Below are 26,448 nucleotides of genomic sequence, written 5' to 3'. Positions count from 1 at the left end.
TGCTGGAAAGGGCTGTTATTGTGCTGGAAAGGGCTGCTATTGAGTGGAAAAAATTGTAGAAGTGTCAGAGGAGGGGAACAGTTGCAAGTGAGTGTTGTTTTATCATTTTCTCAGAATTTGCAGTGCGCCCCATGCTGGGGATCCATACTCTGCATCAACAGATTCCCTGAGAAATTTAAGACCACGCTGTTGCACAGTCCCAACGTCTCCATGCCCTAATGTTATAGAGACTGCTTTCTCTTCCTCTAAAGGTTCTGTAATATTCGAGTACCATCACGGGGCAACCCAAGAAAGAGTTCCATCAGACTGGACTATGGGGACATAGAGTGTGGACACTGTCAGGGATCGCACCAAAGTAAATACCTTCTGGCCCTTGAACCCATTGTTTGCCTAACTAGCCAAACATATTAACTTTTTTAGGCAACTTCTGTGTTTCTTTTGGTATCCTAATGTAAGGATATTTTGCATTAGAAACGATGTTAATTCCCGGGTTGTGAACAAAGAAGGGCCAAGTGGGCACAAGAAACCTTCCCAGGCACATCTTTTACATTTACTACATATTCCCATTTATCCACGCAGGGGCGTAGCTAGAGCCTGTGGCGCCCGGGGCTATCCCTCAGATTGGCGCCCCTGGGGAGGGGGGGGGATGCTGGGGAAAAAGGACCGAGAGACACGTTGTATTGCTGCTAATAGTTACCTCGATCATGCAAGTTATATGCACATACATGACATAGTCCAAGGCTACACAGTTGAATACACCAGTGACCGGCATTACAAAGGAGAACATACAGACTGCTACCCTGCAGGATTTCAATAAGGGCCTAAAAAATTGGTTATTCGATTAACATACCTCATCAGCAGCATACATGAGAATAGCTAAAATTATAAATATGACTAAATCACTGGTGTTGCTGAATATATAACTAAAGAGTTTTAATTTTAACTTGTACACCAGCTGTTTGATGTTCTTGGGTAATATCGCATATAAGTGGGAAATGGAGCGAGGACGACGGGCGAGGAGGTAATGATGAGTTTAATTACTTGTAATCTTTATTACTTGTCACAGTTCTAGTTAGCGACCCTCTTCACAGAGACGCAAACCGACTGTACAGCTTCATTTTTATATACCCTGGATAATACAAGAAGTTTGGAGTTGTGCTTTCTCCTTTTCTAGAGGAGGGAACAGTGAAGTCATAGGATGAAGTTATATTGGGTTCGTTTTTTTTAATGCTGTTGCTGAGATTGGTAAACAAAGCCTGCATGCGCAAAACAATCACTCCTATGGGTAACGATTGGGAGGAGTAAGACGGGTGAGGAGGTAATGCTTAATTTCGGTGGCCGTGGAAATAGCATTCAGGTATTCAGCATAACCTTCGTGGCTGCTTTGCTACCTTAGGTGGGAGCTAAACACTTCACACACCGAATACGAAAGGGTGAGCAAAATGAGACAGCAAATATGTGGCACTCAGAAATAGAAATAGAGGTTAGAAAGTAATGGAAAGCTAGACAGAGACTGATAGATCAATTGGTGTGTTTACAGGGAGTGACAGGCGACAGACCACAATCAACAATGACATATGTCTGTTCATGAAATGACCTAATTGTGTCTGTCTATAGCAATATATTGTATATTGTGTTTTCATAATTTCTGAAAGAAAAGTTGTTTGGCCTCCTATTCACCTGGACGACTTGCAGGACTGGGGCAGAGGAGAGAGACACCAATACCCCCTCTAAGCTGGCAGCATTCCCTCATTGCTGTCAAATGCCGAGTCAAAGACCGAGTCTCTCTCACCTCTTCAATTAATTAGTCCAGGCTGAGTCTGTCTGAAAGCTGCCTGCACCCGCAGTGACTGTGCCTGCACGTGTAAAGGCATTAAAAACCAGCACCGCCCGCCATCGCACCCAGGCCAGAATTGACTCCTCCACAAGAGTAACCCGACAAGAGCGTAGCGGTGAGCGCGTAACACGTCACTGCTACGTTCTGATCGGGAGGCGAGGGATGGCCTAGAGGAGGACTCTGAGCGAGGCTGTTGAGCAACAACGGTCGGAGGACGGACGAGGACACAGCCTGCACACACTACTGTCCTGACCTGCTTTTAAGTTGTAACTGCAGCAGGCAGGCACAGTGCAAACGCGGGACTTTCAGTTAAATTGCCAAAAGTAAGTCCCGCGTTTGTGTGCACTGTGCAATGCATGCAGTCTGCAGTTACCCACCGAAGCAGGTCATGTCAGAAGGAGTGAAGGCTGGGATAATTGCACACTTTTACTGTCTGCGGCGGCCGCGGCACTGGAGGCCCGTTGCGGCCGCGGCCTCCTTAATAATTTATTTGCGACACTGTGTTCACTTCCCGAATCGTTCCATAGAATCCCAAATAAATTATAAAGGCCGCCGCGGCCGCAACGGGACTCCAGTGCCGCGCGACCGCGGCCGCCTCAGAAATGGTGCCGCCTGGGGCGGACCGCCCCCCCTCACCACCCCTAGCTACGCAGGTGTATCCACGGCTAATCAAATCAGGTGAGACACACCGGGAGCGCTGGTGACCTTCAGAATGGTGAGGCGAGCGAAATGCCCCACAACCTACAAAAAAACAAAAAACAAATTTTCTATCCCCCAAAAAAGTCCATACTAAAAAACACCTCCCTCAAAAACCCCAAAAAGCAAGCCCTCCCTCCAAAATAAAACAAGCAGTACATGTATTACACACTATATTAAAGAAATAAAACTAAATTGTGCTTACTGCCGTCTCCGCGTCCTCCTCGCTGTCCTTCCGAAGACTGTGGAAAGAACAAACCCCAAGCAATCCAGATGCTGCTTTCATGGTACATGAGAGCAGCACCAGGATTGGATGGAGCGGGGAAACATCCTTTACCACGCGGATTTTACTCCACAAGGCTTTAACGACGCGTCCATTACAACGCAAGTCGTAACCACGACTTGCGCTGGAGGGCGCTAGAGGATTAAGAATAGTATATTTACTATTCCAACACCTTCCCTAGTGTCCACGGGGACTGGTGTTAGAATAGTAAATTATACTATTCTCAATCCGCGCCCCCAACGCAAGTCGTGGTAACGACTTGCGTTGTAAGGGACGCGTTGTTAAAGCACGCGTTGTGACGGTACGCGTCGTACTGTCATACATCCGATGGAGCGGGATGGCCTAACTCTCCTTCAAGCATTTGCTTGGTCTCCACCCAGCTGTTTAAGACAGCTTGCTGGAGAGTTTCAAAGTGCACATGTCACTTTGGCCGGCACAAGACCACCAGCCAAAGTGACATGTGCACTTTAAAGTGCATGGCCACCACTACTCCAGACCTCCTGCTGCCAACCGGCAACAGAGGACATACCCTCCTGTCTCAGTGGCAGGCTGGCGGCTGCCGAGCGCCCTACATAACAATAAAACGGCAATGACATTATTTCATTGCCATTTTATTTCTAACACTTCGCACTGCTCGCAGTGGATGGGTGGGCCACACTCTCCCAAAGAAACTACCACTGAGACACACTCAACTACTGTATTACTTGAAAGGGTACATTCCTTCTAAATTCCCTCAGAGTAACTTGTATGTTGTTATCATATCGCCAAAGAACTCAGGTCACTTATCTAAGGTATTTGATTAAATGCAATCTCAAACAGTCACACTCATTCACTTCTCTTTTCAGTTTTATCCCCTGTCATATGAAATCCAGTAGGTCTGTTCACAGGGTCCCCATCTTGTTCAGTTGTTTTGTTCACCCTCTGGCACAGCTCAACCAGTCACATGGCTTTCAGTTTACACCCAAAATGTACTAAGACTCGGAAAGGAACTTGAGTGGCACACAATTGACATCACAGGGGGTGGGAGCAGGCCGCTGACATGTCCAGCGTGTTTACCTCTAGCATCTGGACATGTCAGCGGCCTGCTCCCACCCCCTGTGATGGCACACAATTGACGTTTAGTAACTGCATGGGTGGATGAGCTTTCTTCAACATTCTCCACAGCAAAGCAATAATTCAGTAATATTGGCATTCACTTGGTACTTTTCAGAAAATACTTTTCCACTCATTAGCTACAGGGCTTCCCACTACGGTCCCCATCTCTTACTGAATAATAGTTGTGTTGAAAAGTTCTTGATATGCGATACTAAAGTAAGGTACTCAATAAGAAATTAACCATAAAGGTTTTTGTTTACAGGTAGTATCGACGAAAATGTTTACTGCACTAATGTGGCTTTCATACTGGGTCAGTGAAAGACCAGTTGCCATTTTCACAATTCAAGAGACTCAAACAAATTGTATTGTAACCTAAATAAAACAGTATGGCTAAAAATCAAGGAGATGTGAGCAAGTCTAGGTAAGTTGAGTAAAAAATATATAATCACAAAAACATCATTATGCAAAACACAACAGGATACAGTTTAAAGACCAGTCTTTGGGCCTCATTTAATATTTACTGAACAGCCAGCTGAAAATCAACCAAATGTGCTATAACCCTAGTGATTTGAGAAGTATGGAGAGGGTGGTAGGGTGGCAGTGCCATGTTTCTGATGGTGGAGTCTCAGCTGGCTCCACTGTCGAAAACCTTTGACCATTTAGGCCAGTTGTGCAGGGCAGAGGAGTCGGTGTGGCAGGTGCTCCATTCAACTTAAGCCAGGGCTACCATCACTGGATTTCACTGCTGGGGAGGCATGCAAGACATAGTGCTTCCAAGCAGTCAAACCAAACAATGGTCTGACTCATAGGGAAAAACTTCCTTATGTGTCAGGGTCACTGGTTTGTTTTGTTTTACTGAAGCAAACATCCACAAAGCATTTCCTTTTTGTGACATTTGCCCCATCGTCAGCCTTAAAGCCATCCCGAAATTCTTGGCTTTTCAGTTTGAGTGAACACAAAGCACCTCCCATCAGGGAGCTCCTTCATGCTAATGAGGTGATACCCAATCTACTAACTCCTTGCTCACTTCTTAAACTGATGAAGCGAGATACAGAAGATTTTATGTGTACCTCATTCAGATCAATCACCCCCATAACATAGTAATATATTAATTTTGATTGCTGCGTATTAACCAAAACACACACATTACATGTGGGAAATGCTTTGCACTAACAGGTTTGATTAACATATTAATTAGTGATGTAAAACGCATGTTTAATCTAGTTTCTGCATTTAAGTGGTGTAATAATGCATGTCTGTGTTATAATGTGCATTGTGCATTTGCATGTTGCTTTTCTGCTTTATTTTTAATGGCTTGCAGTGTGATGCTTTTCTGCTAGGTAACAGTTGTAAAGGATAAATATTAGCACTGGTAGTTGGGGGGACAGAAAACACTTATATTCTGTGTATTTACATTTTCTTTTTCTGTTTATCGTAGTTTTGGTGGGTTGCCAATTCCAAAATGGCTTCGCTTTTCCCGGTTCTGCGGAGTAGAAAGGCTTACATCATTTTTTCTGAGAGAAAGCTCGTCTATGCTCTGTCTTCACTGAAAACATTTTGCAGCTTCAGCTGACTATATTCGAGGACATTTTGATATGAACGCTGGTGAGTGAATGTGCGCCAAAATGATAACCATGAGAACAGCTGAATGTCTGCCAAGGACAAAAGACAAATGCCTTCAAAAAATGACCACGTGGAAACAGCTGTATCACTGAAAATGAACATTTAAAAAGGCCTGTGAGGAACAGGAACTGTCGAATGTTTATTTATCAGTTTGCAAACAAAGTTATTCACGGACATCCTGGAAGTTTGAGGAATGCATGGGCAGTCACATTTGTATCTGTCAGACTTTTAATCAGAAAGTTATTCATGGACATCCTGAAAATCAACAAATACATTGTCGATTAACGAACATCCTGAAAGCTAATAATTACAATTTCATGACCAATCAGAGAAAGAGAAAACGACAAGGCTTGAAACATTTGAGGGTAGTGAGCCAGCAAATACAGTATAAATAGAGCAAAATTGGGGTTTAATGTCACAGGAGCTGAACGCAAAGAGGGAGATGCTGTCTGCACTGCAGCTGTGTGCAGAGATGCTGGGAGCCTGAAACTATGCCAGAAGGCTCACTGATAAACCCCTGTAGGTTGGAGATTCGTTGTGGGACACTAGCCCTGGGTGAGAGACTGCGTTGGGGTTTTAGAGATGCTGGGTAGGCAGGTTTTTAGTGAAGAAATCTTTAGAATTAAATGCACGTTTTAACTATGGTTTCTCTGATCTTTTTCATGCAGAATTTCTCTTTCAGTTACATGACCAAGGTTTAATGTTTTATTTTAGAGAATAATGCAATTAATGTGAACCTGAATTTTCTCTTCATGATTTTTATTAAACAGTTTTACTTGATTTATTGACTGAATAAATAGCAATGCTCAGTGAGAATTAACAATGATAGAATAAATGCTAATTTTCTTTTATGCAAATTATATAAAATCTTTAAATGATTTCAGGTGTTTGTTATTTTGTAGAGTCAATTATTTATGCAAATCAATGTATTGTTGTAGTGAGGTTATGCTGGTCTTGACAATCACCATCAACTTACTCAACTAATTGGTCCAACGACCTAATTGGCGGGGTACATTGATGCATAGATTAGTTTAGTAGGATTATTGAGGCAAACAAATGTTGGTGTTAAAATCTGTGCTTAAAAGGTATCTTGTCATAGGAGAGAATTCACTCAATCCATTTTAAATATATATATTTGCAAGGGTCAAAGGTAAAGGTGTGTGTGACTAGGTGTGTTGTACTTCAGTGTTATGGGCCCCACCGGAGTGACCTGGACCCTGGGTTGGTGATATTTCTAGGTGAGCGCTGCACCAAAACTCAACTTCTCTTTGAGTAAGTAACTTCACTGAGAACTGGGGCAAGGAAGCTTCTCCTTCCATGTACATGAGCATCCTGCTGTAACATGTTGTTTTCTCGAGGACACTAACTCTCAATTGTGAGTTCTCAAGTGTGGCTATGATTAAGCCACCACCGTCATATTAAAAAGAGCCTGGGGACTTAGATAGAACTTTAAACACTTTCTTATGGGACTAATGTTGTATTACCGATCAGCAGGTTCTAAATACATATTGAAAAATTATTATAGCTCCTCAGTAACTGTATTATCCAAAAGGACGATTATGTACCATAAAGCTCTGATGTTTGATGCTCATTTAGAATTCTTCAAGTGTTCAACCCACCCAGCCAGTGTTAGATGCTTCCTTCATTTTACCCTGAAAGCCTGCCTTGTTATACAACTCCCTTTTTATAAGCCCATAATTCCCCAATGGTCCATCACCTTAGAGTTCATCCATGTTATTTTTGTCTTCATACAATCCACAAATCCAGTGCCTATGAGAACATACAATGCACGATCTAGAGGGCACTTAGCCTATTACCCTAGGGAGGTTTCAAAGGATATTCTATGAATCCGACCTGCTGTTCGTTCTGGATCTTGGATGAGTTATCACACCTCAAATGCTTTGCTGTTTTAAAAAGCAAATATTGGTTTGTCCACTTTATAAAATCTTATTTCAAGGAAGCGCCAGTGCAATGTTTGATGGATTGTTATTTTATTTGACTCCTTACTTTCACACACAAGGTTGACATGGTCAACAATGCCAACCTACAACTCTCCATTGTTCCCTCGCCTTCAAAATCACCCCAATGGAAGTTTATGAGTCCTGGTAATGGTTCTTCAGGACTGTGGCCATACATTCTTTCCTGGATTCCCTAAAATACCCACTGTCACGATCCAAAGGCTGCAGAATCAACAGCCAGTAAGGGCCTGAATCATTGGAAATATGTACGGTTGAAGCCTACATTGAACACCCTTTAGTGTAGTCAAGTGTCAAATTCGGCTACAGGCCAATCCATGTAGAGTCTTACAGTGGGGAAACTTTAATCACATTACATTTTAATGAACAAGCATTTCTCTGCTATTGCTTTTTCCTGAAACATTTAATTTCATTTACTTTTGTTCAGAATAAAGATAGGCTCGGCCCCCAAATATTTACAAGATCTGGTTCATAAGTACCACCCCCGGCGCCTGCTTCGTTCGACATCAGGAGAACTGTTTGAAATCCTGAGGTTTAAACTGTCGAGAATGGGAGGCCGCTCCTTTTCTCTTCTTGGGCCAACCTTATGGAATTCCTTACCCGATGCGATGAGGAGGGAGAAGTTGTTTCCCGTCTTCCGGAAACAATTAAAAACCTGTTTTTTTAACCTACATTGCTAATTCTGATATTCTCCTAGCTTCTGTTATGGCCTGCGCTGGGAAACCCTTGTTGGGTAGCTGTGCGCAATACAAAATAAAATAACATAACATAACATAACACATTTAATTTCATTTACTTTATCTTCCCATAGTTGTTCATTCACTCAACTTTGTTTGATGTATTTGGCCCAGAAGTGCCTTTTTTTAATGCAGATATCAGTCCAGAAAAATTCAATTGTTTGCTTTTGTATGATGGAGCTTTTAGTTCCTCCTCTCCCTACAATATCCCTGCTGTCAATCTTCAATTGCCAGCTCTCACTTATTCCTTTACTTAGATGTAATGTCTCTTAGAATTGTGCGAATTTTGGTAGTCCTTGAGAATTTAAATTCCTGTGCTGCCTAAAGGAAGAGACGCCCCTTCACAGGACCTCACTTAGACTGAGCAATCAGCTCTACGATGATCCATAGCTTGGTAGTTAAAAGCTATTGGAGATGATATTTCAGACCTTACCTTTTTATTCCGTAGAAGTAGCAGATGGCAACAGTTTCAACCAAAACGATCAGCAGCAGGGCGAGGGTGGCAGCGTAGTCATTGAATATATCAAACCAGTAGCTTCCAGACTCCATGGTGAACAGGATTCCGATAATGCAGCTGACAAAGCACACTATACCTGGGATGGCAACACAAAACCAGTGTGTTAGTCTAGAAATTATGATTAGTTTATGCAAAAGTGGATTCTATAAGCGCAGTTACAATTTATGTCACAACTGAAATAATCTGTTGAATTCTTTCACATCTTTGGTATGTAAAGGATTGTTAGAGTGTAGACTCCGTGGAATCTTCCCCAGTTAAACCACCACCATCCACAACAGGAATAAATCATGGATAACAATGTTTTTTGCAAAAACATTCATTATTACTATAATTTAAAGCATACAAGTCAAATGTTAAATATGAGACTGAATAGAAATCTTTATCATATTACATACGGATCAAACCAGCCACATGAGCTTGACAGGCCTAGATACCAGAAGTGAAACTAAAAGCTCTTTTTGTACATTAAGTGTCAGTTTTAACTTATTGGTATTACAACTGTAGGTATGCCTAATTCTATCTCTGAAAAGTAAACTGATAACACTACTTGAACTAGTAACAAAAGATACTCGATCCTCTGATGCAAAAGGGAATCCCAGCAAGTCTTTGTGCAACAAAAAGCATCCTTGTTCACAAGCTGCAGCTTTTAAATGTAAAATATGTATTCGAATGGTATTTACTGACTCATGTTAGGAGATAGTTTGAAAAGTCCTTTTCATATTATTCACCTAGGATTTCTATATACTATATATGTAACTAAAATGACTTTTGAGATGTTGTCCTATTTTCTTCATAAATATGTCCTGTCTTCTGGTGACTTTAACCCTTACCCTTCAGTTGAGCCTCTTCTGTCACAGAAGTAGTTACATTTTTTCAGACCTCCTCCCTTCCCGGGCGAGGCAGCCAATTGAAAGTGACCAAAAACCCTCTCTGAACAAAACTTTCCATGTCACTTAAAGGCGCTTCCAACCCAAACCTGCCAGTTAATATGTTCCATGACACCTGTATGCATTTCAGATATGGAGGAGCTACTCTCCCCAAATGGGAATGTACATGTACCCAAAATAGCTGGGTTTTTTATTTGACTCTGTGAGGCCCACAGTTTTGAGAGTGAGGGGGAATTCTTGGCCATACTAAATGGTCACCCAGGCCCTCGTCAGCAGCAGGCTGGACTACGGAAACACCCTCTACGCAGGAGACTCTGCCAAACTCCTGAAACAACTTCAACGCATCCAGAATGCCTCTGCACACCTGGTCCTCGACCTCCCTCACCATAGCCACATCACACCCCACCTGAAAGACCTGCACTGGCTCCCCGTCAACAAAAGGATAACCTTCAAGCTCTTCACCCACGCACACAAGGCACCCCACAGCACCGGACCAGTGTACCGCAACAGACGACTCAGCTTCTACACCCCCACCAGCCAGCTCCACTGCGCCGACCCCACCCTTGCCACAGTACCCCGCATCCGAAGAGCGACCTCCGCCGGCAGATCGTTCTCCCACCTCGTCGTCAGGACCTGGAACACCCTCCCCATACACCTATGGCAGACCCAAGACTTGCTCACCTTCAGAAGACTCCCCCAGACCTGGCTTTTCGAGCAGTGGCAGCATTCCCCCCCCCCCCAGCATCTTGAGACCTTCACAGGTAAGTAGTGGGCTTTACAAATGCTATGATTGATTGATTGATTAAGTATGCTGCTAAGCATTCCGGCTGCAGCATGGATTATGAGAAGAATCCAACTCAGCCAAGGAGCACAGACGGAGTGGCAATGGTTCAAAGGTGGAAGAAATAGAGAAGGTAAGGGGAAAAACAAACAAGGTGTGAGAGAGGGAATACATTGGTTGAACCATCGGCTGACAAACTATACAAATAAGCAGTTATGAGGTAACTGGCAACTTCCTCTGCTACCTCTTAAGTTTCCCTGGATGCACCTGCCAGCCACTGAGCTTTACTCTGATTTGTCCAGTGCTTAATCTGCCTTGAATGTCTTATCTAATCCCTCTCTGCCCTAGCCATTACTGTCTTACCCTCCATAGTCTCCACTCCCTTAGTTTCATATACTGTTTTCCCTACTATCTTGTGAATCTCACAAAATCAATGTGTCTCCTCCTGTTTCCCTCAAGAAACTTTCCCTATTGTTTCCTCTAACCACCCACAATAGATTCCCCTTTGACTTAGAGGATGGCTTGTGTGACAATCATGAATGCAACTCTTTTATCAGATGAGGCACATGTACAAAGGAGACTGCTTTTCATGCTAACTCCAATGCAGCATATCCTTTCCAGGCAGGCAATTAAGTAGTGCAACAACTTGGTTTCTGCCTCACACCCTCAACCCCCTAGGAATGGGAAAGGGACCAACAAACATTGAAAAAATGTAGGTGTTAACCAGGTGCTGCTAATTTTGCATTCTATAACCCAAACTGAATCACTCACAAAAAAATTCAGAGCAAACTTCTTATGTGTGGATTTAGCAAGCAATAAATTCCTAACTGCCGCCTTACGTATCCTTGATACGTCTTTTAGGAATGAGTGCAGTGAAAGCTGATCTACTGGTCAGAATCAAGTAGGCCAGAGACTGGTATAGAAGATTTAGGTGCAGTAGATGAGGGAATATCCTAATGAACTACGCAGAATGTAGTAACAAGAGAATTCCACTAAAAGAATCCAAGCCACCCAATCTTTGTAGTGGTCTGATACAAAATGACCTAAGTATTGTTGTGATTGTCTGGTTCAACCTCTGCTTGAGGATGGCAACTAGATGATTTGAAATTAACAGTTCCCAGTTGCTTCAATAGGGCGTTCCAGTAGTCTGAGATAAAATGAGTTCCTATATCAGTAACAATAACCTCCAGAACAAATGATTTATCCCTTAAACACGTGGTAACTCTGCAGATATGGGCTACCCAGGCAATGCAATCAAATGTGCCAACTTGGAAAAACAGTCACTTGCGACCCTTGTGTCTTAGGAAATCTAACAATAAACTCCTCAATATTCTTGGACCAAGCTGAATAGAGGAGGGTTGTAATAGTCTTACTATCTTTAAATGTGTGGATTTCCTTTGGATACATGTGATACAATTGTCTACGTATTGTTCAATGGATTTTGGTGGTTTACAATGTCTAAAATCTTTCACACACCAAAATAACTGGCACAAGGAGTGATGTGGCATAGTTCGATCACCTCTACCTGAACTTCCTTCCCAGCAATGTAGATATTTTACCCATGAAGCCGAGTTATTCCTCTTTAAATGAACAGCTATCAACCAAATCTCTTGATCTTGTTGATCTTAATCTTGTTGATTCTGTCTGTAAGATATTGTCTTTAAACTGTAAGGTGAGAATTGTAGGGTTATGATTCTGATCTATAATGCCTTGTTTTCCCTGCTGAGACAAGGCTTCTGCTTTTCCTTTCTTGATCCCCAGCCAGTAGTTGATTTGCTGATAAAATGTGCAAGCGTAGCATTATTATGTTTCATTGACTTAAAAAAACTCAAGTTCTTATGGTCCATCCAAATTGTAATTGGAATTCAGAGCACACTAAGTACGGCACCAATGCTCAAAGACCTCCTTGATCGTTGACAGTTCATGGTCATAAATGGTATCATTCTTTTCTGTAGCTGTTAATAACCTTAAGTAGTAAATAACTAGGGGCATGTCCCCTGCTGCAGGATGTTCTTGTGATACTAAACATATAAGCAGATGGATTCCAATATTCTTTGAAGAGAATAATGGTAGCACCTCTTTGAGTAAAGTCTGGGATACGTTCAAAGCCTGCCTGAGGGGGGAGACCCTAAGGTTCTTTTTGAACAGGGGGAAGTAGGAGAGAAAATTAATACAAACTAAACAAGATAAACGAGTGGTAGTAGAGGAAAATTTAATAAAAGTGATACAACAAGGGGGGTACATAAAGGAAGCACAAATTGAGGTAACATTTGCAAGGGCAAAAAGAAAGCTGATTTTGGCAAATAAGACAGCAGAAAAGTACGTTACTTGGAACGAAAGAACGTACGAGTGTAGCCATCAGGTTGGACACCATCTGGAGGTAAGAGCAAGGCAGAGGTGTACAAATAGTGAGATAAGAGAAGTCCGGGACCCCGTTCTAGGGGCAGTCACAGATGCAAGAAAAATTAGGGATGCATTTCAAGTGTTTTAGCAAACCTTATTGAGTCATTTCTTATTCTTGTGCCCCATTTATACAACACCTCGTAAGAAATGGATCCAATATGCAAGCTGCTGGATATTATGCATTACTGGGAAGCTTCCAGAATCCTTAGATATGACACTAAGGAGAAAATTATCTTCAGTGTGTCCAGATTCTTACTACAGGCATGGAGAATAAGAGTTAACTTAAAAGGGACCCCTAGGGGAAAGCCCTTCTCCATTTAGGACTAGGGCGATGAAGTATAGATATACTGATGACACCTTCAAAGCCTCTTGGATGAGATTTTATTTTTTACTTTAAATAGGGGAGTGGGAACATGGAACTATTGGTCTTAAACATTGTATTATCTTAAGTTATGGTCTTAATATAAGTAATTGGACCTGTTTTAATTATTCTGTTAGGCTCTGCTCAGTTTTCTTTTTTTTAAACATCTTTTTTATTAAACAAAAAAGGACATTACACAACTCAAAACTGACCAGAGCGCATTGAGCAACTGCAAATATACACATAGAGAACATAGACCTCCATATTAGACAGATAAAGCAAAATATAAAGAATGGGCTTAAGCGTCTTCCGAATCCACACCGGCAGGATCCACCTCAGGTGGTGTACAGATGTCCCCACGGTAAGCGTGCCAGACTCTCCAGATCTTACCCCACCTGCGGGCCCGCCTCCTAGACACACACACAGACCTCTCCCGGAACATACACCAGTCGAGGTCCTCCATTCACTTCCCAACCCGAGGCGCCCGAACAGCACCCCAGAGTTGTGCAATATTACGCTTGGCTATCACGCAAGCAAGAGTGACCCAGAGTTTGCCATGGCTCGAAAGGTCGGAGGGCTCCCAAGCATTCAGCAAACATCGACGCACCTCCAACTCGATCCGCACACCCCACACTTCACTCATCTTCAAGTGTATCCTCGTCCAAAAATCACTGACCTTCTCACACTCCCACAGAATATGTAGGAACGTTCCAGGCCTACCACACCCTCTTCGACAATCTGCAGACACAGCCAACCCCATCCTCAACAATCCAGGACCCGTGGTGTAGGAGCGGTGCAGAATCCTAAGTTGGACCAATCGAAGTCTCATTGGGACTTCCACTATTCTAGGGGATGACACCGCCTCCCTCCAATCTTCCTCATCCAGAACTAATCCATCTGCAACCCACTGTTCCCTAAGCTTCACCAGGGGATCCTCAGTATGATTAATCAGTTTACTGTAGGTCAACGATATTGCTCTGGTAGGCATGTGACCATCCAGGGGTCGGTCCTCTAGTGGGGAGGCTACCGGAGGCTTCTCACCATGGGGGGATTACTGCACGTAAAGCATGACTAATCTGAAGGTACCGAAACAGTTCAGTATCATGCAGCTGGTACTTGGCCTGCAACTCCTCAAATGTCAACACCCTATCCTTACCCCACACATCTCGCACCTGCGTAATTCCAATCAAATCCCAACGGTCAAACCCTTTCGTTTTCCACAGAGTCCCCAACTTCTCCGAGCTCCACAAAGGTGTAGCCAATGTTATACGCCCCGCCCATTTAAGGACCCAGTCATACCCTCGTCGCTGTCGATGGAGGACCCACCAAAGGGAAACGACCACATTTCGCATATAACACTCTAGTATACTCTCCCCCGGGCACTTGGCCACGGTCCATCGCGAAGCCCGGATCTACCGGCGAGCCATAAATTGCTTGATTAATAGGCGCCAACTGGGACGCCCAATAGTATTTCCTAATTTTAGGCAGACCAATACCCTCGTCGTACCAAGGTAACATCAATTTTGACAATGCAATATGCAGCCTCCCCTCCCACAGAAGGCCGCGCTGCAAAGATTCGATCTCGTTAAAATACGACGGGGCACCGGGTCGAAGGAATTCTGCAGAGCATACAAAAAGCGCGGGAGGGCCATCATCTTAAAGAGGACCGCACGGCCCAACAAGGAGAGCGGTAGTGCTTTCCACCTTGCAACGTCACCACGCAGTCTGGCCAGCGGGGGTAACAAATTCAAACTGAAGCATACCTTGGGATCCTTCGATATCTGGATACCCAAATACCGAAAACTGACCAATTCCAGCTTCACCGGACAATTCACTGGCACCCTAGGTGGATCACCACTTAACACAAAGAGGACCGACTTCGCCCAATTAATAGCGAAGCCCACATACCTCCCACAAATCGCAAGGATATCCATAAATACCATCAGGGAACTGCGTGGGGAGGTCAAATACAACAGAATGTCAGCAGCATATAACAAGATCTTATCCTCCCATTCCGAAGTCCTACGCAATCCTCTAATTGAACGGTCCCATCGTACCCAGGCCGCAAGCGGCTCCAGGGCCAGGGCGAACAAGAGTGGTGAGAGAGGGCAACCCTGTCGAGTGCCCCTCGCGAGTGAAAAGTCGCGGGACCTATGGTTGTTTATGACTACACGAGACAGGGGGGCTGGGTAGAGAAGGCGAACCCAATCGAAAAATTCGGGGCCAAATCCCAACTTCTCCAGGACCGCAAAAAGGTACGGCCATTCCACTCGATCAAAGGCCATAGTGGCATCCAGGGACAACAACACCGCCGGTTCATGGATGCGGGACGCACCTGCCACCACCCCAGGGAGCCGACGGAGATTAAGGGCGGTGTTCCGACGCAGCATAAAACCGGACTGGTCCGGATGCACCAGCGTCGTGATAACCTTCACTAGACGGGCGACAAGCAATTTGGCTACTACCTTAGGCTCTACGTTCAAAAGGGAAATCGGGCGATACGACGAGCAATCCAGACGCGGTATACCCTCCTTGTAAATGACCACAATGTTCGCGAGGCGTTGATCATACGGTAACTCGCCACGGTCTCTGCTTTCAAGGTACATGTCTTTTAGGTACGGGGCCAAGCGGCTGGCATGTTGCTTAATCAATTCTATGGGGAGACCGTTCGGGCCGGGAGCCCTACCGGAGCAAACCCCCCTAATGGCCATTGCCACCTCATCTGAGGGCGGAATTCAAGAATTCCCTATGCTCGAAAGATAGAACCGGCATCGGGATGTCCCGAATCATGTCAGCATTCTCCTCCTCCGCAAAGTCCCCTGCCGAGGTATAGACCTCCTCAAAATACCGGGCAAATTCATCCACAATCAACTGAGGATCCAACGACACTGCACCCGCAATACGCAGTTCCGGCACCAGCCGAGACCCCCAATCACCCTTTTCCAACCAAGCTATCAACTTCCCGGCCTTGTCACCATGTTCATATATTCTATTCTGCGTAGTAGCGTGCTGCGTCTTTGCTCTGTCACGTGTCAGGGTCCTGTACTCATCCCGGAGCAACCAGAGGCGGTGCCCCGCCCCAGGGTCACTCCCCGAGGAGACAGCGGTTTCTAAGACCAATAGCTCCGCCTCCACTCTATCTATTTCCGCCCTGCTCTTCTTCTTCTGCCCAGATACTAGGGAGAGAACCTCCCCCCTTGCAACAGTTTTATACGCTTCCCACAGGGAGCACTTCGACGTAACCGACCCCTCATTCTCCTGAAAATAACGATCCGAGACACGCACAAGTTCCTTCCCGACAGCAGGGTCCTTCAGGCGCATTAATCGGTGCAACCCTACCAACATCACCCTGTCCCATCCGCAATCGAAGCCAAATCGGCAAGTGATCAGACACTCCCCGTGCCAAATGAGTCACTTCCTGAATAAAGGCTGCCTGAGACGTCGGTTGTAAAACATGGTCTATCCTAGAAAGTGAGTGGTGCGCCGCAGAGGCGTGTGTATAGCCCACATCACTGGGGTACCGGAGTCGCCACCCATCCACCAAACCCGACGCGGCGACAAGATCCGCCAGCCATTAACGGGAAGGGAAAAGCACACGGGGGGATTTCTGTCTAGCTCACCATCCATTACTGCGTTGAAGTCCCCGCCCAGTACCATTGTTCCAACAGGCAGAGTGAGGAACACCCGGCCCAAATCGCAGAAAGTATCCGCCTGTAACGCTGGGGGGACATAGATAGACAGAAACGTGACAGTCCTACCCTCCCAAAGCCCCGATATTCCAACATATCGGCCTCTATTGTCAGACCACGTTGACTGGATAGTGAGAGGAAAGGAGTTTTTCACCAAAATCCCTACTCCTCTAGAGCCAGAAGTAAAGCCAGCACGAGCCACTAATTTGTAGCCCCCTCTGTGAAGTGCCATACATCGTTTACCCATGAGATGGGCTTCCTGCAGCAACACCACATCTGGCGAGTGCCTTCTAATCAGCTGATTCACCATAGTGCGCTTGATCTTATCGCCCAAGCCATTCACGTTCCAGCTGAGGACGGAAAACCCCAAACCCAACCTAGTGGAAGCCATTCATATCTCCAAAAAAGGACAGGATATCCATAGGCACCCATAGCGGACTCTGGTCACACAAAACAAACAAACCAACAAACAAAAGCCCCCCACTCCCAGACCCCCAACGCCCCTCCCTGCACCCCTGCATGTAGCCTACGCTCATCCCCAACTCGCAGTGTGCCTGTCACCCCCAACTAACTACAAGTATCTACAAGTAGAAAAACGGGGGAGAACCTTACAACAGGTCGCCCGCCCCCATCACCCCAGACCAACCACAATCCCCCCCACCCGGTAAAGTGCAAAAAAAGAGTCACGGACAAAAATGGTCCAGGGGGGGGGGAAAAGGACAACCCCAACCAGTCCCACAACGCCACCATTAATGTTATTTCTACTCAGACACGACGGCTAGTCACTGATCTGAACCATCAGTCCGGGCCTGACCCCCGGAGTCCGAACGCTCGACCCGATCCAGCCAGTCCGCGGCAACCTCAGGATTATCGAAAAACCAAGTCTTTCCGCCATGTTCAATCCGAAGACGAGCCGGAAACATCATCGAGTACTTCATATCCCGGTCCCTCAACCGCCGTTTGATGGACATAAAGCTCTGCCGTTGTTTCTGTACCATCTGGGTGAAGTCCGGGAGGAACAACAGCGAAGAGTTCTCATAGGCCAGCGGGCCCGAAGATCTTGCCGTTTGCAGGATGGCATCCCGGTCCCGATAGTTCAGGACTCGGGCAATTATAGGACGAGGAGGCGCCCCTGTCTTCGGTCGACCTCCGGGAAATCTATGGGCCCTCCGTAACAAAGTTACTGAGGCCCTTAGGCTTGAGATATTGCAGAATGAGTTCCTCGACAAAGAGGTCTGAAGTCAACCCCTCCGACCTCTCCGGCACTCCCAGTATGCGGACATTATTGCGGCGCGCCCGTCCCTCATATTCATCGAGCTTTCGGTCAAATTGAGTCCGGGCCGCCTTAAGATCTCGCACCTCCTTCTGCAGCTCCGACACATCCTCGATGAGACTCGTCGTCTTGACTTCCAAGTTTTTAACTTTCTCCATCGTTTTAGTAAGGTCAGCCCTTATAAGACCCCCTTCAATCGACACCGAGTCCAGTTTAGTGTCCATCTTACCCAAGGAAGATTGGATCCCAGTGATCGCTGCCATCAAGTCTTTCAAAGTGGGATCTTCCCCGACAGAATCGCCATCTCTGCTCCCCGTCACGGTACGTTTAGTATCAACTGGGGACCCCTTGGAGATGGCGTACTTGTCCATTTTGTTAGTCTAGACCTGCCGAGTCTTCTTCACCGATTTCGTCTGAGGCTTCTCAGGGTCTCCTCTCGACGCCATTGCCCCCGCCAGATCAGGAGAAACCCACCACTACGCAAGCGGGTCTAGGCAGTTTCCACAGCAATGTGACCTCAGACCCGGATAGGTAGACCCAGGGCGCTCCAGTCGTGGTCCTCCCGCGATAAACCAAGTTCCGACCGGCCACTTCCGGTCCCGGAGGCCGATGTTGTCGCACCCCACTGCGGTCAGCGCCACACTCGGGGTCACGGCGTCCATACTCGTAGGCCTCAAAGTTTCGAACGACGATAGTCTGTCGCCGAAGCAGCCAATCGAACCAGAATTTCACCTAGTGACTCAGGTGCTGGTCCCCCACCCGATGGTAGGGACGGGGTTCAGGATAATGTGCCGAATGGCTGGTCAGGATGTGGCGGCCAGCAGAGCCGATGCTCAAGCGGCCATCTTGGTCACTGGGGCGGCTCCTCTCTGCTCAGTTTTTTAATATTTCATATCGGTTGTAAAATTGTGTACGTGATGCATGAAATTGAATAGTAAACACACAACACACAGGTGTGTGTATCTCCTAATCAAAACACCCAAGCTGTTTAATATTATGTGTAAGGCACTTTGCTCCCAGGTTTGTCTACCACCGTGCAGTCAAACCAAAACACAACTTAGAATGGACAGACTTCATAAGGTATGCCAGTCACCGAAGATTCCTTCCTCCCTAAATAGTGACCCCAAAATTAGTTAGCATGAAGGCCCATACACATAATGCTGCTATTTTGGGCCCTGCATTTTGACATCTACTGTGCTTTTAGGGGGTAGTAATGGTTTTTATTATGTTTTAGTTCTTGGAACAATCTTATAGCAATATACACAAGATACTAGGGCTCATATAATCTCCTGCTGGACTGGAGGACCAAGACAGCATAACTTAACTTTTTTTAGCCCACTTTTAGGTCTTTTTAAAGGTTTTTGCTGCTATTGGTTTTACTTTTCCAAGTTGAAGGGTGGATTGATAATGTAGTCTCTCTTTTATTTTATATTAGCGTAATCCTCGACAATTGTTCTTATATTTTGTAATATATGTATTTTATTAAGTATTTTAACTTATTTTTATCATGTATTGTACTGTATTATATTTTGCACTTTTATGGTCATTCATCCGAAATAAAGTCTATTGATTGATTGATTTATCCAAGTGATATAGTCAGCTTGAGACTCCGTAACAATGGCCATACCTAGTGGAGAATACAGGGGGACCGTAAGTAGCACTTTTAAAATCTACTAACGAATAACTTGTATGCCAATGCTCTGTGGGAGTAAACTCCCTCTCTCTCCGCAGCGACTCAGAGGGTCCCGGTAGTGGGACTACATTAATTAAAATGAAGGAGGACCATCTGTCAGTCATTAACAATGTCTGAATAAAGCCTGTTATAGTCCCAACTCTGAAGTCCGTAAACAAGTCACCGTAAGTAGTAGCAGGTGATGTATAAGCATAAAAAACTATATATATATAGATACCTGCGTACAAAGAATAAAGAATGGCAAGTACATCTTTATGAAGACTGCTAATCGGGAATGCCGCATTGAGTTTTTTCGAGCCGTTTGGCACACAAACACCGCAATGAACCTTACTGTACAGTCTGCTCCTCTGCACTCCACAAGTAAACCATAGTGTCACCATTCAAAGCATGGGTGGCAGTGGGTGTGCTAAATGGAAAAATCTAGCCCCGCCACCGGTAAGTATCGTGGAATCGCCCTAAACGCTTTCATATGTCACGCCCCCGCACATTCTTTAAGAGAAACATGTGACCACAACTTTAAAGTTTGAACCATAAACCACTCCTCTCAGTTGGGGGAAATGGGGTAAGGAGTCGGGGGGAGAGAGAGGGAGCTAAAAACAGGTGGCGTTTGAGGCAGGCAAGCACTGGTGTGGTTAAAGCATGTCAAGCAGGTAAGTCTTGTCAGTGGAAAGCTCACACACTCCCAGTTCGACACAGTAACCCTAGGGAAAGGATAGAGAAGAGAGATTAGAATGAGCAACCAAGTGTAACCCCTCATAGTGGAGAAGCGTGGCTCAGTGGTTAGAGGTGGCAGACCCGGAAGCTGAGATCAGCAGTGGACCAGGGTTCGATTCCCCGCCTCGGTGGGGTCTCGGGCTCAAAAAATTCCACTGACTCGACAATTCTCACTCCGGTGCCTACTCGACTCACGGGGTCACACTCTGCGACTCTGGGCAATAGCTTGCTTAATCTCCACTACGGCCCCTCGCGGCGGGATGCCTGGCTTTCACCTTGTGAATACCCTGCTGGGGTATCTCACAGGGGAATACCAGGACGGGTTCCCTAAGCAAGCGCCTTGAGACCCCTGGGTGATTAGTGCGCTATATAAATCGAAATACATACATACAGAATACTCCATTCTGGGGTTTACCAGTTATCTCAAGAGGAATACTGGAGGAGATAGCCAGGTAGTGTTGGAGGAATATATGAAAAATCCAGCTTAGCCAAGAAGTAAGGTTGAGCACAAACACAGTAGTAACTGCATAAATAGGAGTTAAATAACAAAGTTTTAGGAAAGGTACTGCAGTGTTCGAACTTTTGATTGAGGAACCATAAATCAAGCCGTTGCGAGGCAGCTCCTGTACAGCTTCTCATGCTCCTCTGGACCCACCCGCCCTTTCCTCTGATCCTTGCTTTGATTTGTCCAGTGGTTAACCTGACCTGGAAGTCTCACCTAATACATCTGTACTTCAGCAGCCACTGCCCTCCCTCTACAGTCTACAAATCTCATCATTTCGCACATGCTGCACAGTATTACCTGGATCCTGGTAGTAATTGCACACACAAAATTGAGAAGTGACCTATATTTGTGCAAATCTTGTAACTGGCAGAAAGTGCAAAACAGGGCATACAATTTGGAAGGGATGGAGGCCTCTACAATACATATCACATTTACTTATAATAATTGACTTAGTGGTGAGATGTCTGGTGCTGACACTTAATGAAATTCCACCAACAACAGATATAACTTGCAAAATGGATGCTCTGAACCTTTGTTGAGAAAATGGAGACTGTGTTATTCGGAGGAGTTACATACTTGTTAGGCACAGCTTAGGCACTACGAAAATTGTCTTCATACTGCAAAAGAAACTTTCTATATCTTGTCATAATTCATTTTTGGAACTCCTTGCCAGTATGAATCTGTTATTGTCTTCAGCAAAATGGCTCGTCTAACATTGTGCCTTCTCAATCCCTATGTGATGAGTTGGCCTTCTTGCTCATCATGGCTGATGTCTTTTATATGCTATTAAGAACTTGACCCCTCAGAAGGTGCCTCAGTAAAGGGTCAGTGGACTTTTGAGTGTCATCAGTTCCATTCCTGCTGTGCCAGTAGCCAGAGCCAGCAGACTCTTTGGTGCTTCAAATCTGAATCCCTGGATAATGATTGTCCGGTTGCCATAATTCAGGCAGTGCCCCTGCAAACAACACACCAATTTGCAAGAACATCAGTCAGTAAATGGCCACTGGATCAGACCCTGCTGCTTAAAAAATAGGATTAATTACAGCTTTATTTTAAAATCCGGCTCAGATCTGAAAAGCTACAGACCAATCACACTCCTCTGAGCCACCTCTAAAGTCATTGTGAAACTTCTGCCCAAGTTGCTCTCCAGCATTTTGGAAAGCCATGATCTTTCAGACTGGTGCCTTCCCTGATTCTGGCCTAAAAATGGCATTTAGTTTATTTCGTTGGCCACAATGTATCAAATGCATCCATGAGGGCAATAAAAATCCTTGTAGTTTCAGAGACACGGTAGAGACAATAGGATATTCTAGAGGACTAACCCTTTATTTGAGATTTCTTGATCTGATCTGATTTAGGATAACATGGTGAACGAACGCTGCACATGTTTGCTTATAAGTCTGTCAGTTGCCATTTCTGTTTCCATGTTTGGATGGCTGTTTGATGTCACTTTGTTGAGGAGAGATATCCCTCATATGTCAATCAACTCTGAGCTACAATCTGTAGCAAGACCCATGGGTGATCTCAGAGAGGATGACTTGGGCGATGATCAAGGGTAAGGGACTGTACACACAGTGTATGTGATAGATCAGTTCCACTTCAAAAACTGCTCTCCCCCAAAGTGGCAAATTCTAAATCAATACCATCTGTCATAGGTACTGCCACCTCCCTTAATGTAAGGGCCAAAGAGACTTATGAGACCCTAGGCGGCCAGCTGACAATCAGGCTCATGAGAATCAGAGTCTATGCATATGGATATCCTAAGCACCTGCCCGAGTGGGCATGATTGATACTGACATCAACTATGACAATATCACCATCCAAGCCAGAGTGTCTGTCAACTAAGGAGCGGCTGGTATGCTAGTGAGCTGCCAGATTGCGGAAAAGCAGCAGCTCATCCATTTTGCCTTTTGAGTACATGCTACCCAAATAGTCAGCCTCCTTGAAGATTTCCAAAGGCTAGTCAAAGAATAGGATGTCTAAAAGGAAATATTGTATGATGACACTCACCAATCTGTGCAGTCCATTAAACTTCGTCACCACAGAGCAGCATTTCATCTCAGGCCAAATATGCAGGCTGAATGCAAAAACTGGAGGAAGCTTATATTATCAAAAAGGTGGAAGGACCCATCCCTGATTGTGTTGACAGATAATTCCAAGCAGCCAGAAGAGATGAAACTGTGTATAGATATGCCCCTCCCAAACCTGGCAATCAACGGCGAGAGACACCTTACACCCACCATCAATGACATAGTGAGTGAGGTAGGTAGAGCCTGCTGCTTTTAAAAAATGGGCCTTTGGTCTGGGTACCAACTATCCATTCTAGATCGTAACTCATGATATATTACAACTTTTTCAACTCATATGGGCCTCTGCACCTACAAGCGTCTGAAGTTTGGAATCTCAAGCGTGGAGGAGGCTTTTAAAAAAAATCTGGGAAATGCTGTCTGGCCTGACTAGCATCATTAATGAAAAGTCCTACAGATACTCCTAGACTGTGGCCTCACGACCAATGTGAAATTTTGCAGTTGTATATTAACATTTTCAGTTATCACTTCTAAACCAAGGGGGTGGCCAAGGTGACTGGCATTAAACTAGACCCACACCTATCCTCCACGACAAAGATGCAGAGTTTCTTGGGGATAGTCAAATTCTGTTGACATTTTATGAAAAGAAAAAAAAACTTGACAGTGTTCACAGTTTCCCTCTGGGAGTTCACCAAAGCATTGACCTCATTGTCATGGGACGACACCTACGAACTGCCCTTCCGGAATACCAAGGAAGCAATTTACGCTGATAACACGTTGGCTATTTTGATCCATTCCATTTTCTTTACTCCCAGTGGATGCTAGCCCAAGTGACTTGGGCAGTACTGTCCCAAAGACAAACCTGGGAGTAGGCCCCCCAAGCATATGCCAGCAGAATAATCACCCAGAGGTAATCTCAAATTGAGAGAGAGGCTATCGTCATTCATTGGGAATGCAAGGACTTCGTCTGTATTTGTATGGGCACTTATTTGTGGTACACACTGACCATAAACTGCTAGGTCTGCTTTCCAGGGTCATCGTCAAAGCACCCTCCCCAAATCAAGAAGTGGGTGTTACAACCACAGAAGTACTCATAGTGGAATACAAACCAGGATACAAGACTATGGCAGATTATTTGTCAAATCATCGTAGGTCTGTGACACAGGAGTAAAACAGCAGTGCATGAAAGACAGAAGAGTATGTAGTGTTCTCCCTATCTTTTTTGTCCCCTCACGCCTCCCCTCCCCTCCTCCTCCCTGTCATCAGCTGAGCGTTCTAGAATGTTGACAGACCTCAGCGGATGATGACTGCAACCGGACGCTCCTCCCAGGTCTCCCCACTGACCCACCTTATACTGTGTTGAAAGTAATGAATAAACTACTGTTCTGGCCTGATTGAGTGTCAGATTATTTGATTTCAACTATAAAGTGCAATATGTACCTGGAAGTAAGAACGTGGTGGCGGATTTCTTAAGCCGCAAGCCTGTTTTAATGCAAGAATCCAATAGTGAGCCAGAAGAGAAATTCTGTGTTGCCAGTATACATGAGGAAACTCATGGTATTTCGCTAGAGGAGTGGTTGAAAGAGCAAGGTAATGATGCAGTGTTGAACAGAATTTGCAGTATGATTGTTAACGGTTGGCCCACTAACAAAAATGTTGATAGAGAACTGTTGCCCTACTGGGAGGTGAGACAGGACCTATCACTTGAGGACGGGTTTGTTTTTAGAAGCGGGAAAGTCATTCCCCCAACCAAACTCAGGCACACTATACTGGAGATATGCCACGAAGGTCATCTGGTTATTGGAAAAACAAAAAATAGGATAAGAAACCTGTACTGGTGGCCTGGTGTCAACCTTGCCACAGAGAGGATTGTAAGGAACTGCCTGAAATTTTATAATTCTGACAAATCTCAAGTCACATTCAGGCCCCCACTTCATCCCATTCCATGTCCCAACATGCCTTTGGAAAGAATTGGCATAGACATCATGGGACCTGTTATGGATCATGGGTAACAAGTTTTTGCGTTTGTGTTAATTGATCATTTTTCGAAGTGGCCAGAAGTTTGTTTTGTAAACAAAACTGATGTCCCAAAGCGTGGTTAAAATTCTTGATGAGGTTTTCATTAAGGAGGGATTACCTAAATGTATTGTCAGTGATAATGGCCGCCAGTTTACCTCAGAGTTGTTCTGCAATTACTTGAGAAGGAACAATATAACACACAAAACCACGTCTGTATATCACCCTGCCGGTAATGGGGCTGTCGAGCGCTTCAACATGGCCCTCAAGGGCATTATACAGCTATCCACATGCAACAATTTAGCATGGAGGAATGAAGTTAGCAAGACTTTATGGGCATACTGCATTACGCCGTGCAAAAGCATAGGACACAGTCCATTCGTGCTCATGAGGGGCAGGACCCCATGTCTAAAGACAATGTGGGTTGGCTAGCTGACAATAAAAGGGTAGAAAGGTCACCTGAACAAGTAAGGCACCGTTTAGAAAAAACCCAAGAGGATTGCAAAGCACGTTATGAAAACAAACACAGCTCCAATCCTGTGCATTTATGTGTGGGTGACATGGTACGAGTGAAAGTGAGTGGGTTCATGTCAAAGAGTCATAGCAGGTTTTCAAACCCCTCAGGGACGAAATGTTGTTTTGCAACTCAGCCTTATTGAGTGATGGCAGAGTTTGGCCTTTCTCAAAGTTATTCGCATGCAAGTCAGGTTACCGAGATGGACTAGAATCTAGGGACACACAGCACGGTCAATCTTCCCGCAGCTCAATGGGTGGAATAGGGAATTTCTGGGAGGATGACGAAGATGTTGGTCAATCACAAATCACCCAGCTTACAGCCTCTACGGGCTCAGAAGAGCGTTTATCTGACAATGGCATTGATGCACAGTTGAGAACCAGGGTTGGTTGACTTATGGTTCCCCCAAGGGAACTCAATGATTTTATATGTGATTAACATTCTCCTCTTGTTTTTGTTCTGTAAAGAGGAAGATGTGTAGTGTTCACCCAATCCTTTTTGTCCCCTCACGTCTCCCCTCCCCTCCCCCGCCCTGTCATCAGCTGAGCGTTCTAGAATGTTGACAGACCTCAGCTGATGATGACTGCAACTGGACGCTCCTCTCAGGTCTCCGCACTGACCCACCTTATACTGTGTTGGAAGTTATGAATAAACTACTGTTTTACTACTTCATCAACGCGCCTTCTTTACAGAGTGTGTCTGGTATGTGGTCAAGAGATCTTGGCCCCTGCTGATATGACCAACAGAGATTCTGAAAGCAATGGAAGAAGAAAACTACTTCTAGATGGCTCAGAGGGCAGTTCGGACTGGATACTGGGCTG

The 26,448-nt window shown here is 45.1% G+C and overlaps 1 protein-coding gene across 3 annotated transcripts in view; it reads right to left on the bottom strand.

Annotated features, from left to right (window-relative positions):
• Window positions 1-26,448, bottom strand: part of SLC6A20 (solute carrier family 6 member 20) — a 436,355-nt gene that overhangs the window by 19,166 nt on the left and 390,741 nt on the right. For all 3 annotated transcript variants that reach the window (XM_078688162.1, XM_078688164.1, XM_078688163.1), the window contains exon 9: window positions 8,681-8,840. In XM_078688162.1, coding sequence (XP_078544288.1) covers window positions 8,681-8,840 — 160 coding nt within the window. The remainder of the gene's footprint in view (window positions 1-8,680; window positions 8,841-26,448) is intronic.

Source organism: Lissotriton helveticus, chromosome 4_1, assembly GCF_964261635.1.
Source record: "Lissotriton helveticus chromosome 4_1, aLisHel1.1, whole genome shotgun sequence".
Lineage (NCBI taxonomy): Eukaryota > Metazoa > Chordata > Amphibia > Caudata > Salamandridae > Lissotriton > Lissotriton helveticus.
The sequence above is the reverse complement of the archived record's forward strand: the minus strand, read 5'-3'. Positions and strand labels throughout refer to the sequence as shown.